At 42.1% G+C, this 20,510-nt stretch overlaps 1 protein-coding gene across 2 annotated transcripts in view; it reads left to right on the forward strand.

The window, feature by feature from the left end:
- The first annotated feature begins 1,391 nt into the window (after positions 1-1,391).
- Positions 1,392-20,510, forward strand: part of Ube2e3 (ubiquitin conjugating enzyme E2 E3) — a 59,924-nt gene continuing 40,805 nt past the window's right edge. Inside the window, exons 1-3 of one of the 2 annotated variants that reach the window (XM_076569761.1) lie at positions 1,392-1,592; positions 2,715-2,936; positions 4,694-4,744. In XM_076569761.1, the coding sequence (XP_076425876.1) occupies positions 2,743-2,936; positions 4,694-4,744 (245 nt within the window). In that variant the 5' untranslated portion in view covers positions 1,392-1,592; positions 2,715-2,742. Of the gene's footprint in view, positions 1,593-1,792; positions 2,256-2,714; positions 2,937-4,693; positions 4,745-20,510 lie in introns of those variants that run through there. The other variant, XM_076569762.1, reaches the window with a different exon arrangement.

Here is a 20,510-nt window from a genome sequence, read left to right on the forward strand (position 1 = left end):
CACAAATTCCTTTGAGGTTCCATCACTGGAACACGTTCTCAGAAGCTGCAAACAGGAAGTTTTTGTACTTCTATTTTGTGCTTGGGGCAAAACTGGCCTCCAGTTAAGGGACTGCAAAAAAGAAACGCGAAAGTCATTCAACCTTCACGATCTCTTATCTAAAACTTTTTTATGAGGACACTGCCATAGATCCACCCAAGGCAGAACTGGTGTCTCACGTGCAAGGCAGAGTGCCCTGTCGGCCAGAAACGTCAGGTTATAGCCCCCCCCCCCCAAACTGCCTCCCTCCACTTTTCCCATCTTGAGCGGGACATTTCCAAAACAGTTCGGGATTTCTAAGTTTTCAAGGCGTCCAGGGGGCAGTCCCCTTTGGCAGGGACACCGCAGAATGGGAGCCGGAGAGGAGCTGAGGTCGGTCCCCAGGGGTCGCAAAAATCCTCTCCACCTCCCCCGGAGCCCAGGGCTGCTTCACCTTGCCTCTTCCTTCAGCTCACGGAGGGGCCAGCAGCAGCAGCAGCAGCAGCAGCAGCTCTCCTGCGCCCGAGTTGCTTGGCCTCCTCCATAACACCATTCATTGGGTTGCCTCCCCGGGCACCAGGGAAGCCCCAGCCACGCGCCAGGGCCCTGGCTCAGGTACGGGGATCCCCTGGCAACCCCGGGCGGAGGAGGGGGGCGGGGGAGCCCTAGCCTCAGGGGCGGGTAGTCTAATGGGCAGCGTTGACCCCCCCCCCCTTACCCCCCTCCCCACCCCCCCGGAGGCGGGCCCAGGCCGGAAGCCACCCGCGGCCCCGCGAGACCGCGCCCCCGCCTCCTCCTCCTCCTCCCGTACAAGCTCTACGGCGGCCAAGGGCGCTGGGGCCAGCCCGCCGGTCCCTGCCGCGCTCTTTGTCCCGGCCGCGCGCGGGCGGACGCGTGCGCATCTGCACCCCCGCCCCCCCCACCACCCCGCATTTCTCAGAACCCCCCCCCCCCAGGGTTGGAAAGGAGGAGGCGCGGCGAGGGCGCGCGCGCGCGCGGGGGCGCGCACGAGCAGCTCGCTCCCTCCTCCCTCCTCCGCCAGGCCGGCGGCGAGCACGCGCGCCGCCGCCGCAGCCGCCGCGCCCGCCCCTCCCCCGCCCGCCCGCTCGCTCGCCCGCCCGCTCGTCCGCCCGCTCGCTCTCTCTCGGAACTTGCTGACTGCGCGGCCGGGAGGAGCCGAGCCGAGCCGAAGCCGAGCCGGGGCGGCGGGAGGCTGAGCGCGCGCGCGCGGGGGGCTCCCGCGTCCCTGCCGAGCTCGGCCGGCGGCGGCGGCGGCGGCGGCGGCGGCGGCGAGCGCCCACCCCACCGTGGCTCCCCGGAGCGCGGGGCGGCGCCACCCTCCGGCCGCAGCGCGGCACTGCACGGCCGCCTGCGACTTTCGATGTTCCACACTCCCGGGCCGGAGGCTCGGCGGCGGCTTTTTTTTTTTTTTTCCCGCCCCCCCCTCCCTCGGTCCTTTACCCCCCCCACCCCCACCACCAGCTGCCTCCATTTCCTCAAGGAAGGCTCCTCGGCGGCGCTCTCCCTCCCCCCACAGCGTAGCGGCGCACGAGCGGGCCGGGCGGGCGGCCGAGGTAAGGGCGGCGGGGCCGGGGCCCGCGTGGGGGGCGGCGGGGGCGGGGGCGGCAGCTTTGTTCGCGCCGGTCGGGCGCCGCGCTCCTCAGTCAGCCGCGCTCGTCCGTCAGCGGCGCGGGCCGGCGGCTCCCGCATCCCCCGGCGGGCGGGCGGGCGGGCGAGCGGGCGGGCGGGCGGGCGCAGTGGCGCGGTCCCCTGCGCGGCCCTCCCCACAAAGGACCGCGGAGCTGCGTGGCCCCGGCGCTCGCCCCGGGGCGGGCCGCGCCAATTTGTTGCACTTCTGGGGGTGGGGGGGTAGGGGAGGGCTTTTGTTTGTTTGTTTGTTTTGCCCTCGGGCTTTTGGCCGCTTTGCGGATTTTTTTTTTCTTTCTTTCTTTTTTTTTTCCCTGACAAAATGTCGGTCGGGGAGGGAGGAATCGAGCGGGGAACGTCGGTGGCACCGGGAGCTTTGCAGAAGGTGCTGTTCGGATCCTGCCCTTCCCCGGGTGGCAGCTCCGGCTTGGCCGGGTGAATCCTCGCCGCTGGCCGTGGGGACGGCTTGTGGGGCGGCTGCCAGTTGATTTTCTTCTTTTTTTTTTTTAAATTTGAGTGCTGTGTTCTAAGGCTTTCGGTGCGCACGGGAGGACCCGCCACCGTAAATAAGCATATGGGCGACTAACAGGGTATGTTTCCCTCTGGGAAGGAGGATTTGGTAGCTCAGACCGGTGTCAGCCTGTAAATATTTAGACGATATTAGTGACTTCTGAACATTCTCAGCGAGATCTGTTATTTACAGTTGTCATATGTTATTAATGCCCGTTGCCCAAGTTCCCTGGCAAATCTGTTTCATGCCTTCTGAGAAAGTAGACAATTGATAGATTGTCTCAGGGATGGGGGAAAAAATGTGAGTGGGTTTTCTAACTTGAGTTTGGTAAATCTCTCAACGCCTCTGTTGTAAGACCCATCAGCCATCCCTGTAACCTTGCTGCGCCTTATGGATGGGGACTTTCGAATCTTTCCAATAAAATGCTCTCATAGGTGCTTATTGAGAAAAAGGGGCATGCTGCTGGGTGATTATTATTTTCTTATTATTATTACTATTTTAATATTGAACATTTCTCTACGACCCCTTCTCTCCTTAGAAGTTTTCCCAGAGATAACTTCACCAAGATGTCCAGTGATAGGCAGAGGTCGGATGATGAGAGCCCCAGTACCAGCAGTGGCAGTTCAGATGCGGACCAGCGAGACCCTGCCGCTCCAGAGCCTGAGGAACAGGAAGAAAGAAAACCTTCTGCCACCCAGCAGAAGAAAAACACCAAACTTTCTAGCAAAACGACCGCTAAGCTATCCACTAGTGCTAAAAGGTAATGTCCGCAAGGCAGGACTCAGGTGGTCAGGTTGCCTTGTGTCCCGCCGCCGGGCGGTTTTGTTGGTTAAACAGCAGTGGCGGTGGTTCAGAAATACTTCTCCATCAGATGAATTTGGACTTGAATGAGCTGTCATTCTGTCTGTGGTCTATCAGCAACCTTCCTACTACAACTGCTGCCTTGAAAAGCCAAGTGGACTTTGTTCTGTACTACGGTCAGAACTGGAGGAGTTGTCTCCAGCAGAGCTGAGGCTGGCTCTGACAGATGAAGGAGCTGGCAAGGAAAATTTGGTGAACCCAAATTAGATGGTACATTGGAGACGTTTCCTTTTGTGAGTCATGCTTGAGTGAAATGGGCCGTTCTAGAGATCAGCAGTGCCTCGATCCATAACGTTGAATGGTCAGAAATGATAATATTTACTAGAAAATTGGTGAATACCAGACTCGGTCTTATTGGAAAAAGCAGGTCTGACGGTGTGCTTTAAAATGGCCCACCTTTTGGAGGAACAAGTCTCGTGGCACAGGTGTAACTATCAATAAATTTTTGTATCCCTCCTCCTGGCGAGGGCAGATACAACTGAAAAGTAGCCAGTTCCAGTTTCAGATGCCATCCGGTGACGGCAAACGTCACTGTCCTTCCTCCTCTTCACTCTTCAAACTTGTGGGTGTGTTTGACAGGTTAACTCGGCAGCAGCAGGGGAGGCATCGCTGAGTCGACCTTACAGATCAGTTTTCTGTTGACTTTTATATTCTGGGATGACAGAAAAAAATTCTACCCGTGGGACTATGAGTGGAAGTAGTGTTGGGATATCTAGAGAAGCAAGCATTAAAAATGAAATGTGTTCACATTACCCAGGACAGGTGTTTTGTTGATTTTTTTTAAATTGGTCATAAAGGAAGGAAGAAAAATGTAAAAACTGATCAAATGTTACGTTCTTATTGTGATTCAAACTCTGTGTGGATTTTAACCACTAATCAAATGCTAACAGCTTTAGAATATTTTACTGACCAGGAACAGTCTTTGAAATAATCTAAAGTGCTCAGTTTGCTGTAATCTTGTGGAGGGTCGTGTTAAACACGTCTGAAGTTGGGAAAACATCCTCATTTTGAAGAATATCGGTGTCATCTTTTGCCTGTAACTGAGCTTCTATATTATCTTCTTCCCCACTGCAAATTTGTGGAACTTTAAAGGTATATCTGAAAATCAGAGACGACAGACAGTCCTAGTTAATGTGAGTGCCAATTTGAAATTTCTCATTGGCAAAGATGTTTATAAATTTTAAACTTTTCTGACAGATAAAAAAATGTTGCCCAAAACTGTTAATGTGCTCCTGTAGCAGCCTGTTAATTTTTAGCTCTGTTAAAAGTGACTTGAAATCATTGTCAAATTCTCTGGTGTTTTCCCTCCTCCCTTTTTGTCTCATTTGCATATAAGCTTGAAGAGAGAATTTCCTTGGTAAAAAGTGTGTTTTCATGGATGATCTATCCTTCACTTAGTAGTCGGAAAGGGCTATTTCCCGAATCAGGTGGAAGTGACACACTTATTTACAGGAGCACGTGAGAAAAAGAGCTACAAAGTTTCTGCTCAGGGATTTGGGTTATGCCTCTGAGAACAAAGAGGAAGCAGCCATGTTAGCATTACTGAAGGCAAAGCCAGCCTTGCATTTAACTGCATGGTGGTAGAGGGCAGTGTGATTCCCGGTTAGTCTGTGGACTGCCTCAGAGCCTTTTTGTTTGTTCTCATTTCACTGACAGAATTCAAAAGGAACTAGCTGAAATCACCCTTGATCCTCCTCCCAACTGCAGGTAAGAAACACATTTTGTTTGCATTCCGAGTTGTGGGGAAATACTGAGAAATGAATGGTCTTGCCTGGATAGCTGTGCAGCCGAAGAAGCTGGCTTCATTTGTTAGTGCACTCTTTTGAAGTGCACTAAACTGAAAATTAATTAAATGAAAATGGGAGAGACGATATTCTCTAGCATGGATCCATCGTGAACTTACGAACACAGGCTTTTGGCTTCTGAAATTAGTGTGGATGGTGTTGGTTTTGCTTGTATGTCTGTGGAGCATTTTTGTTCAAACTGTGTTTCAGTGATTTCTAAAATTTTCAGCTTTAAAGAACTGTTTGTGTGCAATCTGAACTGACCTTCCAGATTTAGAAGTTGCTGAATGCAGTGTTAGAAAATGTAAGCGCAGCAGTAAACAAGAGTGTAGTCGTTTCTGTTGGATTTCTTAGTCACTCGCCTTAAGGAAAAATTTTAGGTGCTAAACTAATAGTTTCAGTGGTTGTTTTCCGGAGGGTGCATTGTTGGAATTATTTATATTTAAGCAATTATCCTAATTACTTGAAAATTCATGTAAGTAGAAAGTAAATTGTAATTGTGGAAAGAATTTCACTGGAACCCAGGTAGAATAATTTAAGATTGTTGTGTTTAATAATGTTAAGATGCATCAAAAGTAACCAGTGACATTTTTTTCTGTTTTTTCCCATTTCATCTTATACACTATACTCTTAATTTTGAACAGTGATTATATGGCTTATGAAATGTATCAAATTTAGAGATAAATTGAAACAATTTGCATAGAGACAGATGCTTATGATTGAGAGTGTCTGGTGCAGTTGTGGCCATGTTATAGTTTGGTAGAAAAATGCTTGAGCGTTTAATCTGTTTCTGCTACAAATTCTGTGTTTGCTTGTGTTGATCAGACACACCTCTGAAGTTAGCTATAGACACAAATGTAATAATTGACCTCTTACTGTATACATTAATTAGATCTGTTGATAAGATGATCTGATTCTGAATTTAATAGTTTTGCTTATTAAAAGTAGGTATGTCCAACCAAAGTATTAACATAGGAGGTTATGCTATCCGATAGCCATTAGTTCAAATGACATGTTAAAAGTGTGGCATATGCCCCAGCTTTTAAAAGCTTAGCAGAGCATAACATTTTGCTGTTGTATGTTGAAGTGGTAGTATTATGATTATGTTTAATAAATATTATTAAAATTATTTTCACTTTTTCCCATTTAGTTTAGTTACAGGAAATTTACAAGTAATTATGAGTGAGTAATGTCATATTTTTGCTGCTTTAAAAATAAATTGAAGTATCTGTCCAGCCTCCCAAATGGTGTGTCTGATCTGGGTTCATTTAAGAAGGTCAAGTTAAGTTTGCTCTCTGAATCATTTAATTTTCAATATGTATACTTATTTTTCCAATTATAAGAGATGTAAAGTTCAGTACAAAACTCAGGTGTTTAAAAGTTGCATGTAGGAGCAAATATTTTAAAAGATGGTTGACTTTTCTGCAAATAGCACGATCTAGGGGACAAGAATAATCTACGGAATGTGGTAGACATGTGTTGATTGCCCTCAGAGCAGTGTGGCAGTGGTGGAGGAACCAACTTTTACATTAAACCCTGGAATGTTTCCATAAGGTCACTGAGAATTATTTTAGAGGAAATAGACACTTTCTGTGGGGGCAGAGAGTTTGATTTGTTTTGAGTTTTTCCTCTGTGCCAGTCACTAAGATAGTGCTTAGCATTTGGCTGTTAGACTAGTGGGCTAGGGAGACTTAGAACATGCTTGTGCACAGCTGTTTGCCTGTTTTCCCGGCTGCACTTGATAACTGTCAACTATTACAGATGACGGCTTTCAGTTCTCTATTTCTTTAGTATCTGTATTTCTTTGAAGCTGTGTAAGTAATTAGAAAAAAAGTGGGCATTGTAAATTGTTTCCTGGCACTTCGAAGTCAAGCTTTCTTCTCTTGTATGTCTTACATGTAAAAAGACCAGAATCTTGGGCATGTCTAATTCTGTGTGAAAGGTCTACTCCTTATCTAGGGTAGAAACTTTGTGGATTGAGTGTTTAGTGCAGGAAGTATAGAATTTTGACAGACAAGCCTAAATTTGCATTGTGTTTTTTCTGCCTTCATATCAGATCTGGGAAAGAACACCACAGTGTTCTTTAAATTCATGTTTAAAATGTTTATTGTAAGGCTGTGGAGATTGTATACTTTAAATTTAATCTTGATTTAGGCTACCATTAAAAATGAAATTCTATATTCATAAGGACATTTAAGATATGTGGGTTTATATTGTCTCAAATGTAAAAAACCCAATGCTTTTGACTTTTTGTGTATACTTTTGACTTTTTGGTGTATAGTTATTTAATCAGAATACTATTATGGTTTTGGATGTGAATTTTATTTTTTACAAGCTTGTCAAAGTATGACAGATTTAATTCTTCCTCGGGGCAGAAATGTAAAGTATAGCTGTGTATCTCAGAAAAAAAGGTTGAAAAATCCAGGAAAATTCAAAAATAAAGCCAAATTACTCAGACCAGGAAGAATTTTCTTAAGTTTCTTCTTTTGATTAGCATTTTTACCTTAGGACTAATCACCCAGAGTGATCAAGTGTTGAATTGGTTGTTAAATTGTATGCCCTTACGTAAGATTCATTTGTAGTTTGGTAGATTTTTCTTTTCTTTTTTCTGGTACTAAAAACTTTGATAAAGATGTTATCTCCAATGATTTGACTATATTTCAGTTCTGGAATTATGAGGTGCTGCTGCCCACAGGCAGGATAGGACTCCCTTCTCAGTAAGTCTCTTTGGAAAACACCCTCCCAGATATGCCCAGAGGGGAATCTCCTAGGTGATTTCAAATGCAGCAGGTTGCTCATGAAGATTAGCCACCACAGATGCAGTGTTTATTTATTGGTTTAAATTTATAGTCTTGCCATCCAGGCCTCAGATTAAGCTATAAATAATTGATAAGCTAGTAAAGTCGAAAGAAAATTGTGTGGGCATTGCTCTGCTTTTAGAGTAACCTGTTAACATGACCATGGAGTGATGTGCTAACAGGGTGACCTCATCTTACAGGCACCACTTGTGGAGAGTGCTTGTTTAGAAAGGTGCTGTTTCTAACTTAGTCCCCAATATCTCTGTATGTATAAACAAGTACAAATGCATGCTTCTAAAATACTCTTTAACGTTCTTAGTTTGAATCTGTTATGATGCAGACATTTAGGGTATTGGTAGATAGTTTTTGGATGTGGGAAGTGCTTTATTTGTGGGAGATATTAGAGTTCTAAGCTTATAATGATACATCTCAGATAAAATCTAAAATCAGGTGCTTACAAATGTTGACAGCTTACCCTTGAAGAAACATAAGCCTGGAAGCCTGAGTTCTAAATGAGAATCTGGTAACTGCTCCTTGTTCATAAGCTCAGTTGGGGATTTTCTTCTACTGTCTTCTGGGTGTTGCTGAAACTGCTTTTTATGGTAGATCAGACCCTTGCTGCGTACAGGGTGACCTGCAGTCTGCATCCTGGGTGGAATTGTGGGAAGTACGGAGTGTTGTGTCTGCCTCCCTTTGCCTTGCTCCATCCTCTCTCAGAAGTGTGGAATTAGAACCTCGAATGTAACAAGACTGGAAAGATGAGTTTGCTAAGGTTTGGAAAGTCTTAGTGTAGAAATAAGACTGTCTGGGTTCAGATCCTTGCTCTGCTTCTTATCAGAATGTCCCATTCTGATTATTAGCTTATGCTGTAGTTTTAGCCTATTTTCTCAGTGCGAAATTCCAGGAAAATACTTATTTTGTATATGTTTGTCCTTATTTCAGTTGTGGTGATATTTCTAATATAATTCTAAGTTACCATTTTTACTTGATTATAAGAGAAAGCCCAAATTGACCTACTCTGGTGATCGGATAGCCAAACACCCTAATCGTCATGGTGGAACTCTCATCCAATGACTGGTGGAAGCGGATATAGAGATCCACAGCCAGGCCCCAGGTGGAGCTCTGGGAGTCCAATTGGCGAGAAAGCGGAGGGATTGTATGAGCGAGAATTGTTGAGACCATGATTGGAAAAAGCACAGGGACAAATAGCCAAACTAGCGGAAACACATGAACTATGAACCAATAGCTGAGGAGCCCCCAACTGGATCAGGCCCTTTGGGATAAGTGAGGCAGTTGATTAGCTTGAACTGTTTGGGAGGTCCCCAGGCAGTGGGACTGGGACCTGTCCTTAGAGCATGAGCTGGCTGTTTGGAGCCTGGGGCCTATGCAGGGACACTTTGCTCAGCCTGGGTGAAGGGAGGAGGGGACTGGACCTGCCTGGACTGAATGTACCAGGTTGAGCTGAATCCCCAGGGGAGTCCTTGCCCTGGAGGAGATGGGAATGGGGAGAGTGAGCCAGGAGGAGGGAGGACAGGGGAATCTGTGGCTGATATGTAAAATTAAATTAAATTATAAAATAAAAAAAAGAAATTGATTTCACAGTAATCTTTTTGTATATAAATCAATATAGGAGAACTTGAGACTGTTTGTAAGACTAAAGACAATCCCCCCCTCGTCTCCCCGTCCCCCGTCCAGAGAAGTAACTGAAAACAGTACCCCCTCAAAGGTCATAGTTTTATTAGGATCTGTTAACACTCATTCAAATGATGTCAGAAAGTATGTAGGAACAAGAAGTACTTTTAAAAAGTTACATGCCTCAAATTATGTTCTCTATATGCAACTGTTTGATACCTTATTCCTTATTCTCAGCTTGAATGTGATACTGTATTTGCTTGGATGTTCAGATTGTTGAGAAGGCAGAACTTGACTTTTTGCTTTTTACAAATATGAGAGAAAAACACAAAACCAGGCACAGGTTTAGAGAATATAATATGATTATTGTCCTTCTTCCCATGTCTTTAAACAGGGAAGTATATTTGGCCATTTTACTGGATGCCTAGATACTAGAGGATGAACTGTATTAAATTTTTAAACTTTTCTTCTTGATCAGTGATTTTGTACTGGGCTGCAGGCCTATCACTCATCTTGGGGATAGTTGCCAATGCCCAGAGACATCACTGTTCTTGAGAATTGGAAAAGGAGGCCACTAGATTTAGTGGGTAGAAATCAGAGATGCTGCTGTATCCCTTGTAAAACATAAGAGAACTCCTCCACCCCAAAGAATTGGGAGGAACATTGTAGGCACTTGATCCTGTCCTCTGCCTCTTAGATCATTGGATAGTTTGCTTTTGACTATTTCCCTGGTGATGTCAGCTTTAATGCATTCACCTGTGCTTCTCTCCTAACAAGTCCCCATCTCTTGCCAGTCCTCTATTAGAGTTTACATGTGTCATATTATGATGTATGAAGCCACAGGAATTGGGACCGTGAGTACCTGCTAAATTACAGCTTTTTAGCTCAGAAATACTTTTAGCAGTGTTTCTTTTAGGTCTGGTAACTGTTAATAGTACCATTGGCATGGTATGCTTTGGGCTGATTCTATCTATGGTGTTCTAAGGACTATTAAGGAAACATAATGGAGACGTATGCAAGGCCAAAGATAAGGGGTCAGTGGTAGAGTGCTTGCTTAGCATGTGTGAGGCCCTAAATTAAATTCTCAGTACCACAAACCAAAACAGGAAAAAAATACCATTGATGAATCATCAAAGTTCAGTTTTAAACTAACTGAATTACACACTAGTAAGAAAGCCATGCTTTTCATCTGCTTTATATTTTCATTATTAAAATACTAGCCTGCCAGGCTGCCTTACTATTGCCTCAGTTTCAGATTCCTTTATTTCAAACTTTTGAGTCCAGGTATGTTTCAGGATGCAAGAACTGTCAGGTTTGCCGGGCGTTGGTGGCGCACACCTTTAATCCCAGCACTCGGGAGGCAGAGCCAGGCGGATCTCTGTGAGTTCGAGGCCAGCCTGGTCTACCAAGTGAGTTCCAGGAAAGGCGCAAAGCTACACAGAGAAACCCTGTCTCGGAAAATCAAAAAAAAAAAAAAAAAGAACTGTCAGGTTTTGGAAAGGTTACATTATGTAATCAATGTGTGTTAGTATATTTGCTACAGCATTCTGTAATCACAATATGAATATTTCTACACTAAAGATATTGTGAATATTCATACTAAGTGGAATGTGTAGAGACAATAAGTCATTTAAGATTAGCTCATAATTTGGTTTTGCTACTAAATTATTTTGTGCCAACCTTACTAAAAACTTTGGGTCTTCAGAGCTCTTGGGAGCCAGCCCATGCGGCCTGGTCCAACCTCTGCTCTTACAGTGGTAGTCATAGCTCCCAGCAGTGAAAGGTTTTGCAGTCTCTCTTTGCTTCTCTTTCACCTGTTCCCGAGGAGCGGATTCCAGTTTCTTGGTTGTTAGTTTTGGATCAGTGCTTTTTTTTTTTTTTTTTTTTTTTAACATGTGTGTTTACTAGGAAAAAAATTAGATGGTTGGTTTAGAGTTCTTTACTCTTAAAGTGAAATCCTAAGTGTTTTCTTTTTAAAGTTCTGTATAGGGTTATTTTCCCACTTTGCTTTCAAAATACTTTTATTTTTTCTGTTCATTCTAGTATACAAAATGACATGGAAAAGATGTCCTTGAACACACACAAGATGAGCCATTTTCAAATATGTATTGTCTTGAAGCATTTAAGTGCAATTAGGCTGTAAAAAGAAACACCAAATTCTAGTAGCTGTGCTGGGATGACAGAGAGGCTTCCAGGAGTTACTGGCTCGGCACACAAAGGTGCATTTCTTCGGGAGACTCCGGTGTGGGTCCACGGACGCTTCTGTGAAGCTCTTCCCGTGCACACTCAGATCCATGCTTCTGTCCTGTAGCTCTGCACCTGGAACAAGTGGAATCGAGAGAATTGATGCTGTCATGTGCCAGTTTTAAGGCTTTGGTTTGGAAATAAGACACAAATTGGACTGAGAAATGTGAGGGAGTTCATGGGCATTCCATGAGAAACCAAAACATACTGCCACAAAAACAGGTACTTGATGGGTAGATGACTTCCATTCTCTCCAAGAGCAAAGAGGGAATAGTTGAGAAGCAGCTTGGTGTTGCAGGATGCTTCTCAGCTCAGTAACTTACTAATACACTGTTTTGTTTGAATTACAAAAAGTGGATGACTGTCTCTTAGGGTTTAAATGTAAAAAGTAAAAATAAGAGTTGTTGAGGAATCTAGAAGTTGTAGTACATGTACTTTAGAGAATCAGGCGTAAGTCTCAGTTCACTTCAGGTTTGAAGTGAGCAAACTCTTACTTCTTTTTTCTCTCTCAAACAACACTGTTGAAAAATCTGATGGAAAGTGTTCAGAGCGTGTGGGTCTTTCAGTGTGTGTTTAGGGTAAGTGTATTCCTTTGTCTTGCACCTCTATGAAAGTATCCAAAATGTTGGATTGTATGATTTTAGAATCTGGCCCCAAGTAAGGTTCAAGTAGTTAAGTTGGGAGAAAAGGAGAGCTGCTTTCATCAGCTCAGTGCTGGCTTTCCTCTTTTGGGGGAGGGGAGTGTCATTCTGAAGAATTTTGTTCCGGGAAGCATTTCCAGGGTTGCCCGCTCTCTGCTCTTCTCTCCTTGTAAGCACAGAGGTAAAGAGTTGATGGAAAAAGTAAACTTTTGTTTTCTGTTTTGTAGTCTTTTGTATATGCCTTTCTTGTGGACAAATGATAAATCTACATTTTTCTTTGGGTTAATGTGAAAGCAGTCCATTTTTATGGATTGCTTTGAACTTGATAAAAAGCTCTGTGTAGTTAAGAATTTGTGTGCTTTATTGGGGAAAGCTACCAGGCACACAAGATTTTTAAGGGAAGTTTAAAGCTGATAGCAGCATGAACATGCATGTAAATCTCCTAATACTGGTACCAGATCCAGGTTTTTACAGATGTTGGCTTTTTATTAGATTCCTCGTAATTTTGTTTTCAATAGTGTCACCGTTTTTTAAACTTGTTTCTCCTAAACATGATTTTATACAGAAATTGTTCTCAGATATTTTATGGGGAGTTTTCCCCCCCTAATATGTCTCTAGGAGCTAGTCTTTTTAGCAAAATTGATAAAATGTTCTCAAAGTGACAAACCAGGTTTATAGAGCTTTGTCACTAAACTCTGTACCTTGCAGTTTGTTTAGATGCTGATTTAAAATTACATTCCAACTTTGAGGTCTTATCTCTTAACGTCTTAGAAGTTTATAAGAGTATAAGTAAACAACTCAGGCTTATTTATGGCACCTGTGGTGCTCAGTTGTGGTTAAAAGTAGTATCACTAATGGTTAAGCTAAGTGTTTCTAAACTTTAAAGATCTGGACCTCTCTTTGGCTTTTACTGTGTATAATAATTGTTTTAGTTTTATGGCTTTTTGTAACAAAACTTTGGAAAGAATTGGAAGGAATCACAGTATTGTAATACTCACTGTCATAGGTTTAGTCAGCTTGTTTGAAGGGATTTTGACCAGTTACGTCATTTACCAAGAGTTTTTCCTATCTTTTTTTTTTTCTTTTCTTTTTGCTCCTTCAGTGTCCCAGAGCAAATAATACTTTGTCATTCTCTTTAACATCCAGTTTGTCTGGGGAAAAATAAAGACATATCTAGTCTGAAATTGCTTTTGGGAGTGTTGCTCCATCTTCTGGGCTGAATGAAAGGCCTAGGGAAGCATGAATTTTGTTACCTCTTTATTTTATTTTCCTTTGCTTACAAATCATCATGATGATCCTCCCTTTACATCCATGTCTGACTTCTTACAAATGGCATTTATTTTCCTTCTGAAGGTGAGTATTTCTAGATAGATTTGTTATTTAAAATTATATAGGTCTCTTACAAATGTATCTTTTTTTTCACATTAAATTTTAGTAGGTTGAGGATCCATTTATTTAGAGTCCCCAAGAGAATGAATCTTAGAAGTGTGTGGTTGCATATTTTTTATGGCTTCTGATGCTTTCTGTAGTTGTCTCAATTTAAAAAGTAGTGACAGCAAAATGTAGAGGGTGCAGTAAGGCATTGGCTTAATGATTTTATTCCCGCTTCAGACTAGGGCATTGGGCTATTTGTTGGATTTGTGGTATCCCTGCTCGTGCTCTTTGCCTAGTATCACAATGAGGTAAAATCTGCCACTTGGACTGCAAACACAGTTTGAGGCATGCATGTGATTATGGAATAGGCTTCCTTCGTTTTCTTTATATAATGCTTTGAAAAAATGTGGAAGACATTTTTGTTAAATTTTCTTATATTTAATATTAGCATTTCTGTTAAGGGTTTTGTTTGAGTTGTATTCACTCTGTTCTTTTCTTTGAACCCTGAAATATATTGTAAATCAGTTTTCCTTCTTGCTGAAGACTTAATATTTTTCAATGATCTTTTTACGGAAAATATCAAACATGTAGAAGAAAAGAGACCGCCATGATAAACTCTCCATGAGGTTTTCATCCAGTTGCAGTGGCCACCTTTCCCTGCTCTTGTCTCTTCTACACACTTCGTTCCTTTGACTCCATATTACATAAGCAGATCTCAGCACTGTTCATCTCTCTCCCTTTTAAAATAGAGATTGTAGACAACTCTTAACTACAGGATCTTAGTTCCTTCGTCATTATTCAAAATGACAAATGTGCTGTGATGACTTGGCTTCTCCCAGACTTAACTTGAGCCAGAATCCAAATAAAGCAGGTAAATCAGGATTGGTTGATGAGACTTTAAAGCAGTGGTTCTCAAGGTTCTCCTCCCTTTGGGGTAGGGTGTTGAATGACCCTTTCACAGGGGTCACTTATCAGATATCCTGCATATCAGATATTTACACTATGATTCATAACAGTAGCAAAATTACAGTTGTGAAGTAACAACAAAATAATTTTATGGTTGGGATCACCACAACATGAGGACTGTATTAAAGGGTCACGGCATTAGGAAGGTTGAGAACTCCCAACTTAATGTTTTCTGAGCTCAAAATTTCTCCATATCTTTTCATTTTGCAACTTACTTATTAGAGAAACTGAACTGAATTTGCTGTGATTTGTATTTTGCTTTTAGACTCCTATTAAGTAATTTAGTATCTTTTATTTCTTTGGTGTATTTTTAAATTTTGGAGTTAGGTCAAGAGGTTTGATCAGAGACAAACTGAATTAATATTCTACCCCCTCCCCCCTTTCCCCTTTCCCCGTTGTGCTGGCTAGTCATGTCAACTTAGCACAAGCTATAGCTGTCTGAAAGGAGGGAGCCTCAACTGAGAAAATGCCTTCATAAGATTCAGCTGTAAGGCCTTTCTTAATTAGTAATTGCTGGGGGTGGATCCAACCCATTGTGGATGGTGCCATTGCTGGGTTGGGGGTCCTGACTTCTATAAGAAAGAAGGCTGAGCAAGCCATGGGGGGAAAACCAGTAAGCAGCACCCCTCTATGGCCTCTGTATCAGCTCCTGCCTCCAGGTTCCTGCTGTATTTGAGTTCTTGTCTTGATTTCCTTCGATGATGAACAGAGATAGGGAAGTGTAAGCGAAATTAATCCTTTCCTCCCGGACTGGTTTTTTGGTCATGGTGTTTCATTGCAGCAATAGAAACCTTAACTAAAACAACCATTGTCTCCCTCTTTTCTTATTTTCCTTTTTTAAGCAAAACTACTTCATAGGCAGAATGATCTATCAGGAGATGCTCAGGACTTGACAGCCTTTTGGATGTTACCTGACTGAACAGCTCCCTCATAGGCTTATGCTTTGGAGCACTTGGTCCCAGGTGGTGAAACTGTTTGGGTGGGTTATGTAACTGACAGGAGGTAGAGACTAGCTGGCAGGGGCCAGTCCTTGAGGATATGTAGCCTGGCCCTGCTTCTGGTCCTGTTTTCTGTATTTTGCTTTCAGTTGCGGAGAGAGACCTGTGGCATATGCTCTCACCATCAGGGACAGTGATGCTCCCCTAGTTACAGTTGTCTGCCCTAATGGGCTGAAATCCCCTGAAATGATGAGCTAAAGTAAGCCCGTTCCCCCTTAAGTTGTTTATGTCAAGTGTTTTTTTGTGACAGCTGTAAGAGAAGTCATCACGCAGCAGTGGAGTAAGGTATGTGGTCAATGCAGGACAAGTACATAAATTCTCTTTAGCAGTGTGCTTCCTCTCCTTTCTCATCAGATAAGCCAGTTTTCTGCTCTCCTTTTTGGAATCATTAGCTCCTGTTTGTTGTCTCTCAGGGAATTGTACTGCCTTAGGGTATCACTATCATTATCCTTATAGAATTTATTAAGTTTTCTGTGTGTATATGCCTGTATGCACATATGTTTGGGGGTGTGCTTGCCTCTGTGTGTGCATGTGGAGGTCACTGTTGACTTGGGTATCTTTTTTATTGCTGTTTGTATTTATTTTTTAATGTGGTAATTAGTTTCAGAATAATTTTTCGAGATACTGTTTATTTTTATTTATGTGTAAGGTGTCTATCTGCACATGCGCAGATGTCTGTGTCATGTACTGATGTGTTGTTATCAGCAGAGGCCAGAAGAAGGTCCTCTGGAACTGGAGTTACAGACAGTTGTGAGCTGCCCCACGAGAGTGCTGGGGACCAAATTCAGGTCCTCTTCAAGAGCAGCAAATGTTCTTACTTGCTGGTGGCAATTTAAATTTTATTTTTTATGATATTTCATTAGTTTTAAAATTTTTCATACAATATATTTTGGTCATTTTTTTTTACCCTTTTCTCCACAACATGAGCCTGAGGCCCTTTTGCTGAAATACCAGTTAACACCATTGAAAATGGAGAAATCTAACTGGTGCCCAACTAGAAGCTTTATCCCTTACTGCCTAGCATTCATGGTGCTAGAAGGTGTTATACACATCACTGGAGAAGAAGACTAATCATCAGTCTCATCCAGCTCTGAACCTTGTGACCCACAACAATAGCCTACTTTAGTTTTTGAGACAGGATCTATCATTGAACCTGGAGCTTGCTGTTTTGAATAGTGTAGATAGCCATTGAGCCTCTAAGGATCCTAATGTCTAACCATTCTTCCTCTCTTTCCACTTTGATATTGTTCAAGGCACCATGCACAGTGGTTTTTAATGTGAGTCGTGGGGATATGAACTCTGTCTCTATGCTTGAGCAGGAAGCACTGTATCTACTGAGCCACCTCCCCAGCCCTATTTTTAAACAAACACACCAGGCTAAATGACTCTGCCTTAGGAAATCTTAGAATCAGAGGAATCATCTTGAAAAGTTAACAGAAGCTGTTATTTTAAACATGATGTTGTCCTAGCCACTTGTTATTTGTGGAGAAATAATTAGCTCTTAGCGATAGACTAACAGAAATATCTCCATTTAGAATAGGTTCTCTATTTTAATTTTTTTTATAATTTTTGAGTTAGTTTTTATTTTATATGTTTGGGTGCTTTGCCTGCATGTGTGTTTGCACTATGTACATGCCTGGTCCCCTGTTACTAGAGTTGCTGAAGGTCATGTGCTGCCATTTGGGTGCTGGTAACTGAACCACAGGCCTATGCAAGAGTAGCAGATGCCTTAACTACCACACACTCTTTCAAGCCACTTTTAATAATTTTGAATTAAACTGTTGTAGATTAAGTGATAGGCTCACTTTTACCTTAATGGAATAATTTATACAAGAATTGAATCTTGTAGCCGGGCGGTGGTGGCGCACGCCTTTAATCCCAGCACTCGGGAGGCAGAGCCAGGCGGATCTCTGTGAGTTCGAGGCCAGCCTGGGCTACCAAGTGAGTTCCAGGAAAGGCGCAAAGCTACACAGAGAAACCCTGTCTCGGAAAAAAAAAAAAAAAAAAGAATTGAATCTTGCTATCTAAATCCTCAAGACAAGCAACATTCTTCCTGTGCTTAGTATTTCTGACAGCATTTGGGTCTAGATTATGCTATATTCCTGAGAAGATATTGACCGTCCTTAGAACCTACTGACTAAATGGTAGTCAGGTTTTCTCCGAGTTGTGTGTTCCACCCCTCTTCCCCACAGATGTCAAGTATGGGGAGGGTACATCTCTCTACTTTAGAAAATTGCTTGTGTAAATTACAGATTTCTGTGATGGGAAACTGCAGAGCTGCATTAAGCTAATTTTGTATAGCATTATTTGGAGTAATACAAAATAATTTGTAATAAACTTTTAGTTGTAAGATCTATCATGAATGTCATTTCATTTATGTGTACATATGCATGAGTGCACATACTTGTGGAGGTTGACATTAGGTGTCTTCCTTGATGACTATGTACTGAGGCTGTGTCTGTAGCTGAACCTCAAGCTCTCTAGTTTGGGATCCTTTGTATCTTTTTACAGAATGATAGGCTGCCGACACCTCTTGGCTTTCTTATTATGGGTCCTGGGATCCGAACTCTCCTGATTCTCAGTTTGGGTGCTATATTCTCTGTGCCATCTCCTTAGGCTCAAATTTATGTGTTATTATTATTATTATTATTATTATTATTATTATTATTATTATTATTGTATATATGTGTCTTATGGAAAAATACTTTATTCCCTCAATATTTCACTTTTTACACCTATTCCATTCTGAAATCTCCTCGTTAATTTGAGCATTGTGGGGTTATTATGCACTCCTGCACACTCACTCACTCATACATACATACTCTACTACAAGTGCCAGTTCGTGAATCCCTTTGATTTTTTTTACTTATTAGTTTTATTTACAGGCAATCCTGTGTTAATAGGATTTTCATCTATGATGTGAAAATGTGCCTTTAGTTTTCTAATCTCTTCTGTTAGCTTTCTTATTCTAAAAGTGTTTTAAAGCCTGTTTTTTTTTTTTCATACTTTTATCAACTGGGGACCAAGCCTGCAAATATATGAGCTTATGGGGGCCATTCTCATTCAGACCACCACAGTTAGTGTTATTGTGAATGTGTGTATGGGATGTTTATGTGAGGTTGGGGGTAGATTATGAAGGATGATTAATACTATAAACTTCATCAGTTTAACACAATACTTTCCCCCACTACTCCTTGTATTACAGTCTGAAAGTTACTTGCTTTTAAGAATTTAGAATCACTTTAAAAGTTAAGGGTTGAAACTGTGAAGTGTGTGTGTGTTTATTTGTAAAAATTAATGTTAATATTTTAAACCTCATTAAATACATTTGTGTTAAATAATTTGACGTGGGCTTAATAAGCTTAACATCAGCAATATCAGTAGTACTCAAGAGTTTATTTTGATTGTATTCTCATTTAGAGTTTGTCGCTTTTTAAAGGGAAGTCATTTTAGTCCTCATGCTCCTGTGATTTGAATGAGAACGGTCACCATAGACTCTTGAGTTTGAATGTTTGGTCCCCACTTAGTGGAACTGTTTGGGAAGGATTAGGAAGTGTGTTGGAGGATGTGTGTGTGTGCCACTGGGGATGGGCTTTGAGGTTTCCAAAGCCCACACCAGGCTCTGTCTCTCTTTGCCTGTTACCTGTGGATAAGGATGTAAAACTCCAAGCCATTGCTCCAGTGTCATGCCTTTACGCTTCCCACCATTATGATCCATAGACTAACCCTCTAAAACTAAGCAAGCCCCCAGTTAAATGCTTTCATTTGTAAGAGTTGCTTTGGTCATGGTGTCTCTTCATAGCAATAATACACTAACTAAGACAACTGTGAAAAGGCTGTACTGTTTTGTCAAATGTCATTTTGAAAGCTAGTGTTAAGTCTAAAAGAGTGTTTTACAAAGAAAATGTTTTAAGTAATTGTTTTTGAACTGTGCATTAGTGATGTGTGTGTGGGGCGGGGGTGTGTGTGACCTGGCTCCAGGGTGTTGGTGGAATCAGTGGTCTACTTCCACCTGCGCATGGACTCCAGGGATTGAACTTGGCACTACGTGCTTTACCTGGTGAGCCATTTCACCAGACTCTTCAAACGATTTTAATAAAATCAAAGTTTGTGTTTGTGTGTAGTTGCATTCTGGCAGTTGATGAAACAAATTTAGCACTATGTTTTTGTGTGAGTTGCTTTTAAAAATAGTGTGTTTGTATCAGAAATCATATTGTTGCAGACACAGGAACTCAGCACAGACGGGCTCATAGAATTAAAGCTCATGGTCTATTTGGGCATCAGTATTTCATTACCTTCAGATTGTACAGACTTCTTCCTCTCAGTTAACCCCAGTTGTAAACACACCTTTTTATGTTGATAGAATAACTGGTAATCCTTCCAGTGTTCAGCCTTCAGGTTGAGTTACCTTTTCCACTTTAGGCTTTTTTTTTTTTTCTTTCAATTTTTGTTTGTTTATTGTGTAATTAGTATCAACTTAGTTTTATTTATTGTTGCTTATCTTTGTAAGCTAAATTTTCTCACTGTTATGTGTACATTAGAAAAGCACAGTGTGTAGGGCTAGGTGCAGTCAGTTACTCAGTAGCAGTCTTTACATTTTTTTATTGTAGAAAATGTTTTTATTATTTTTCTTCTGGCTCTTCATGCTGTGTCCTGTCTTCCCTGGCTTTAAGTCGAGTACTTCCGTGGGTCACTTGCCATATGCTCTTTCGTCCAGTCCAGCTCCTCCCCAGAGAGGTCTCTTTATGATTTTAGTTTATGTGGATAGGTGTTTTACGTATGTCTGTGCACCATGTGTCTGCCTAGTGCCTTCGGAGGACAGAATAGGGCATCAGATCCTCTTCAACTGGAATTACAGATGATTGTTAGCTGCCATATGGGTTCTGTGAATTGAACCCAGCTCTTCTGGTAGAGAAGCAAGTTCCCTTAACTGCTGGGCCATCTCTCCAGCATCTATTTTAATTTTTCAAAGGCATACTTTACACTGAGAAGTACAGTTTACATATTAAGTAACATTATAATAGAATGTTTTGATA

The sequence above is a fragment of the Peromyscus maniculatus genome, chromosome 4, assembly GCF_049852395.1.
Source record: "Peromyscus maniculatus bairdii isolate BWxNUB_F1_BW_parent chromosome 4, HU_Pman_BW_mat_3.1, whole genome shotgun sequence".
In the NCBI taxonomy this organism is placed as follows: Eukaryota; Metazoa; Chordata; class Mammalia; order Rodentia; family Cricetidae; genus Peromyscus; species Peromyscus maniculatus.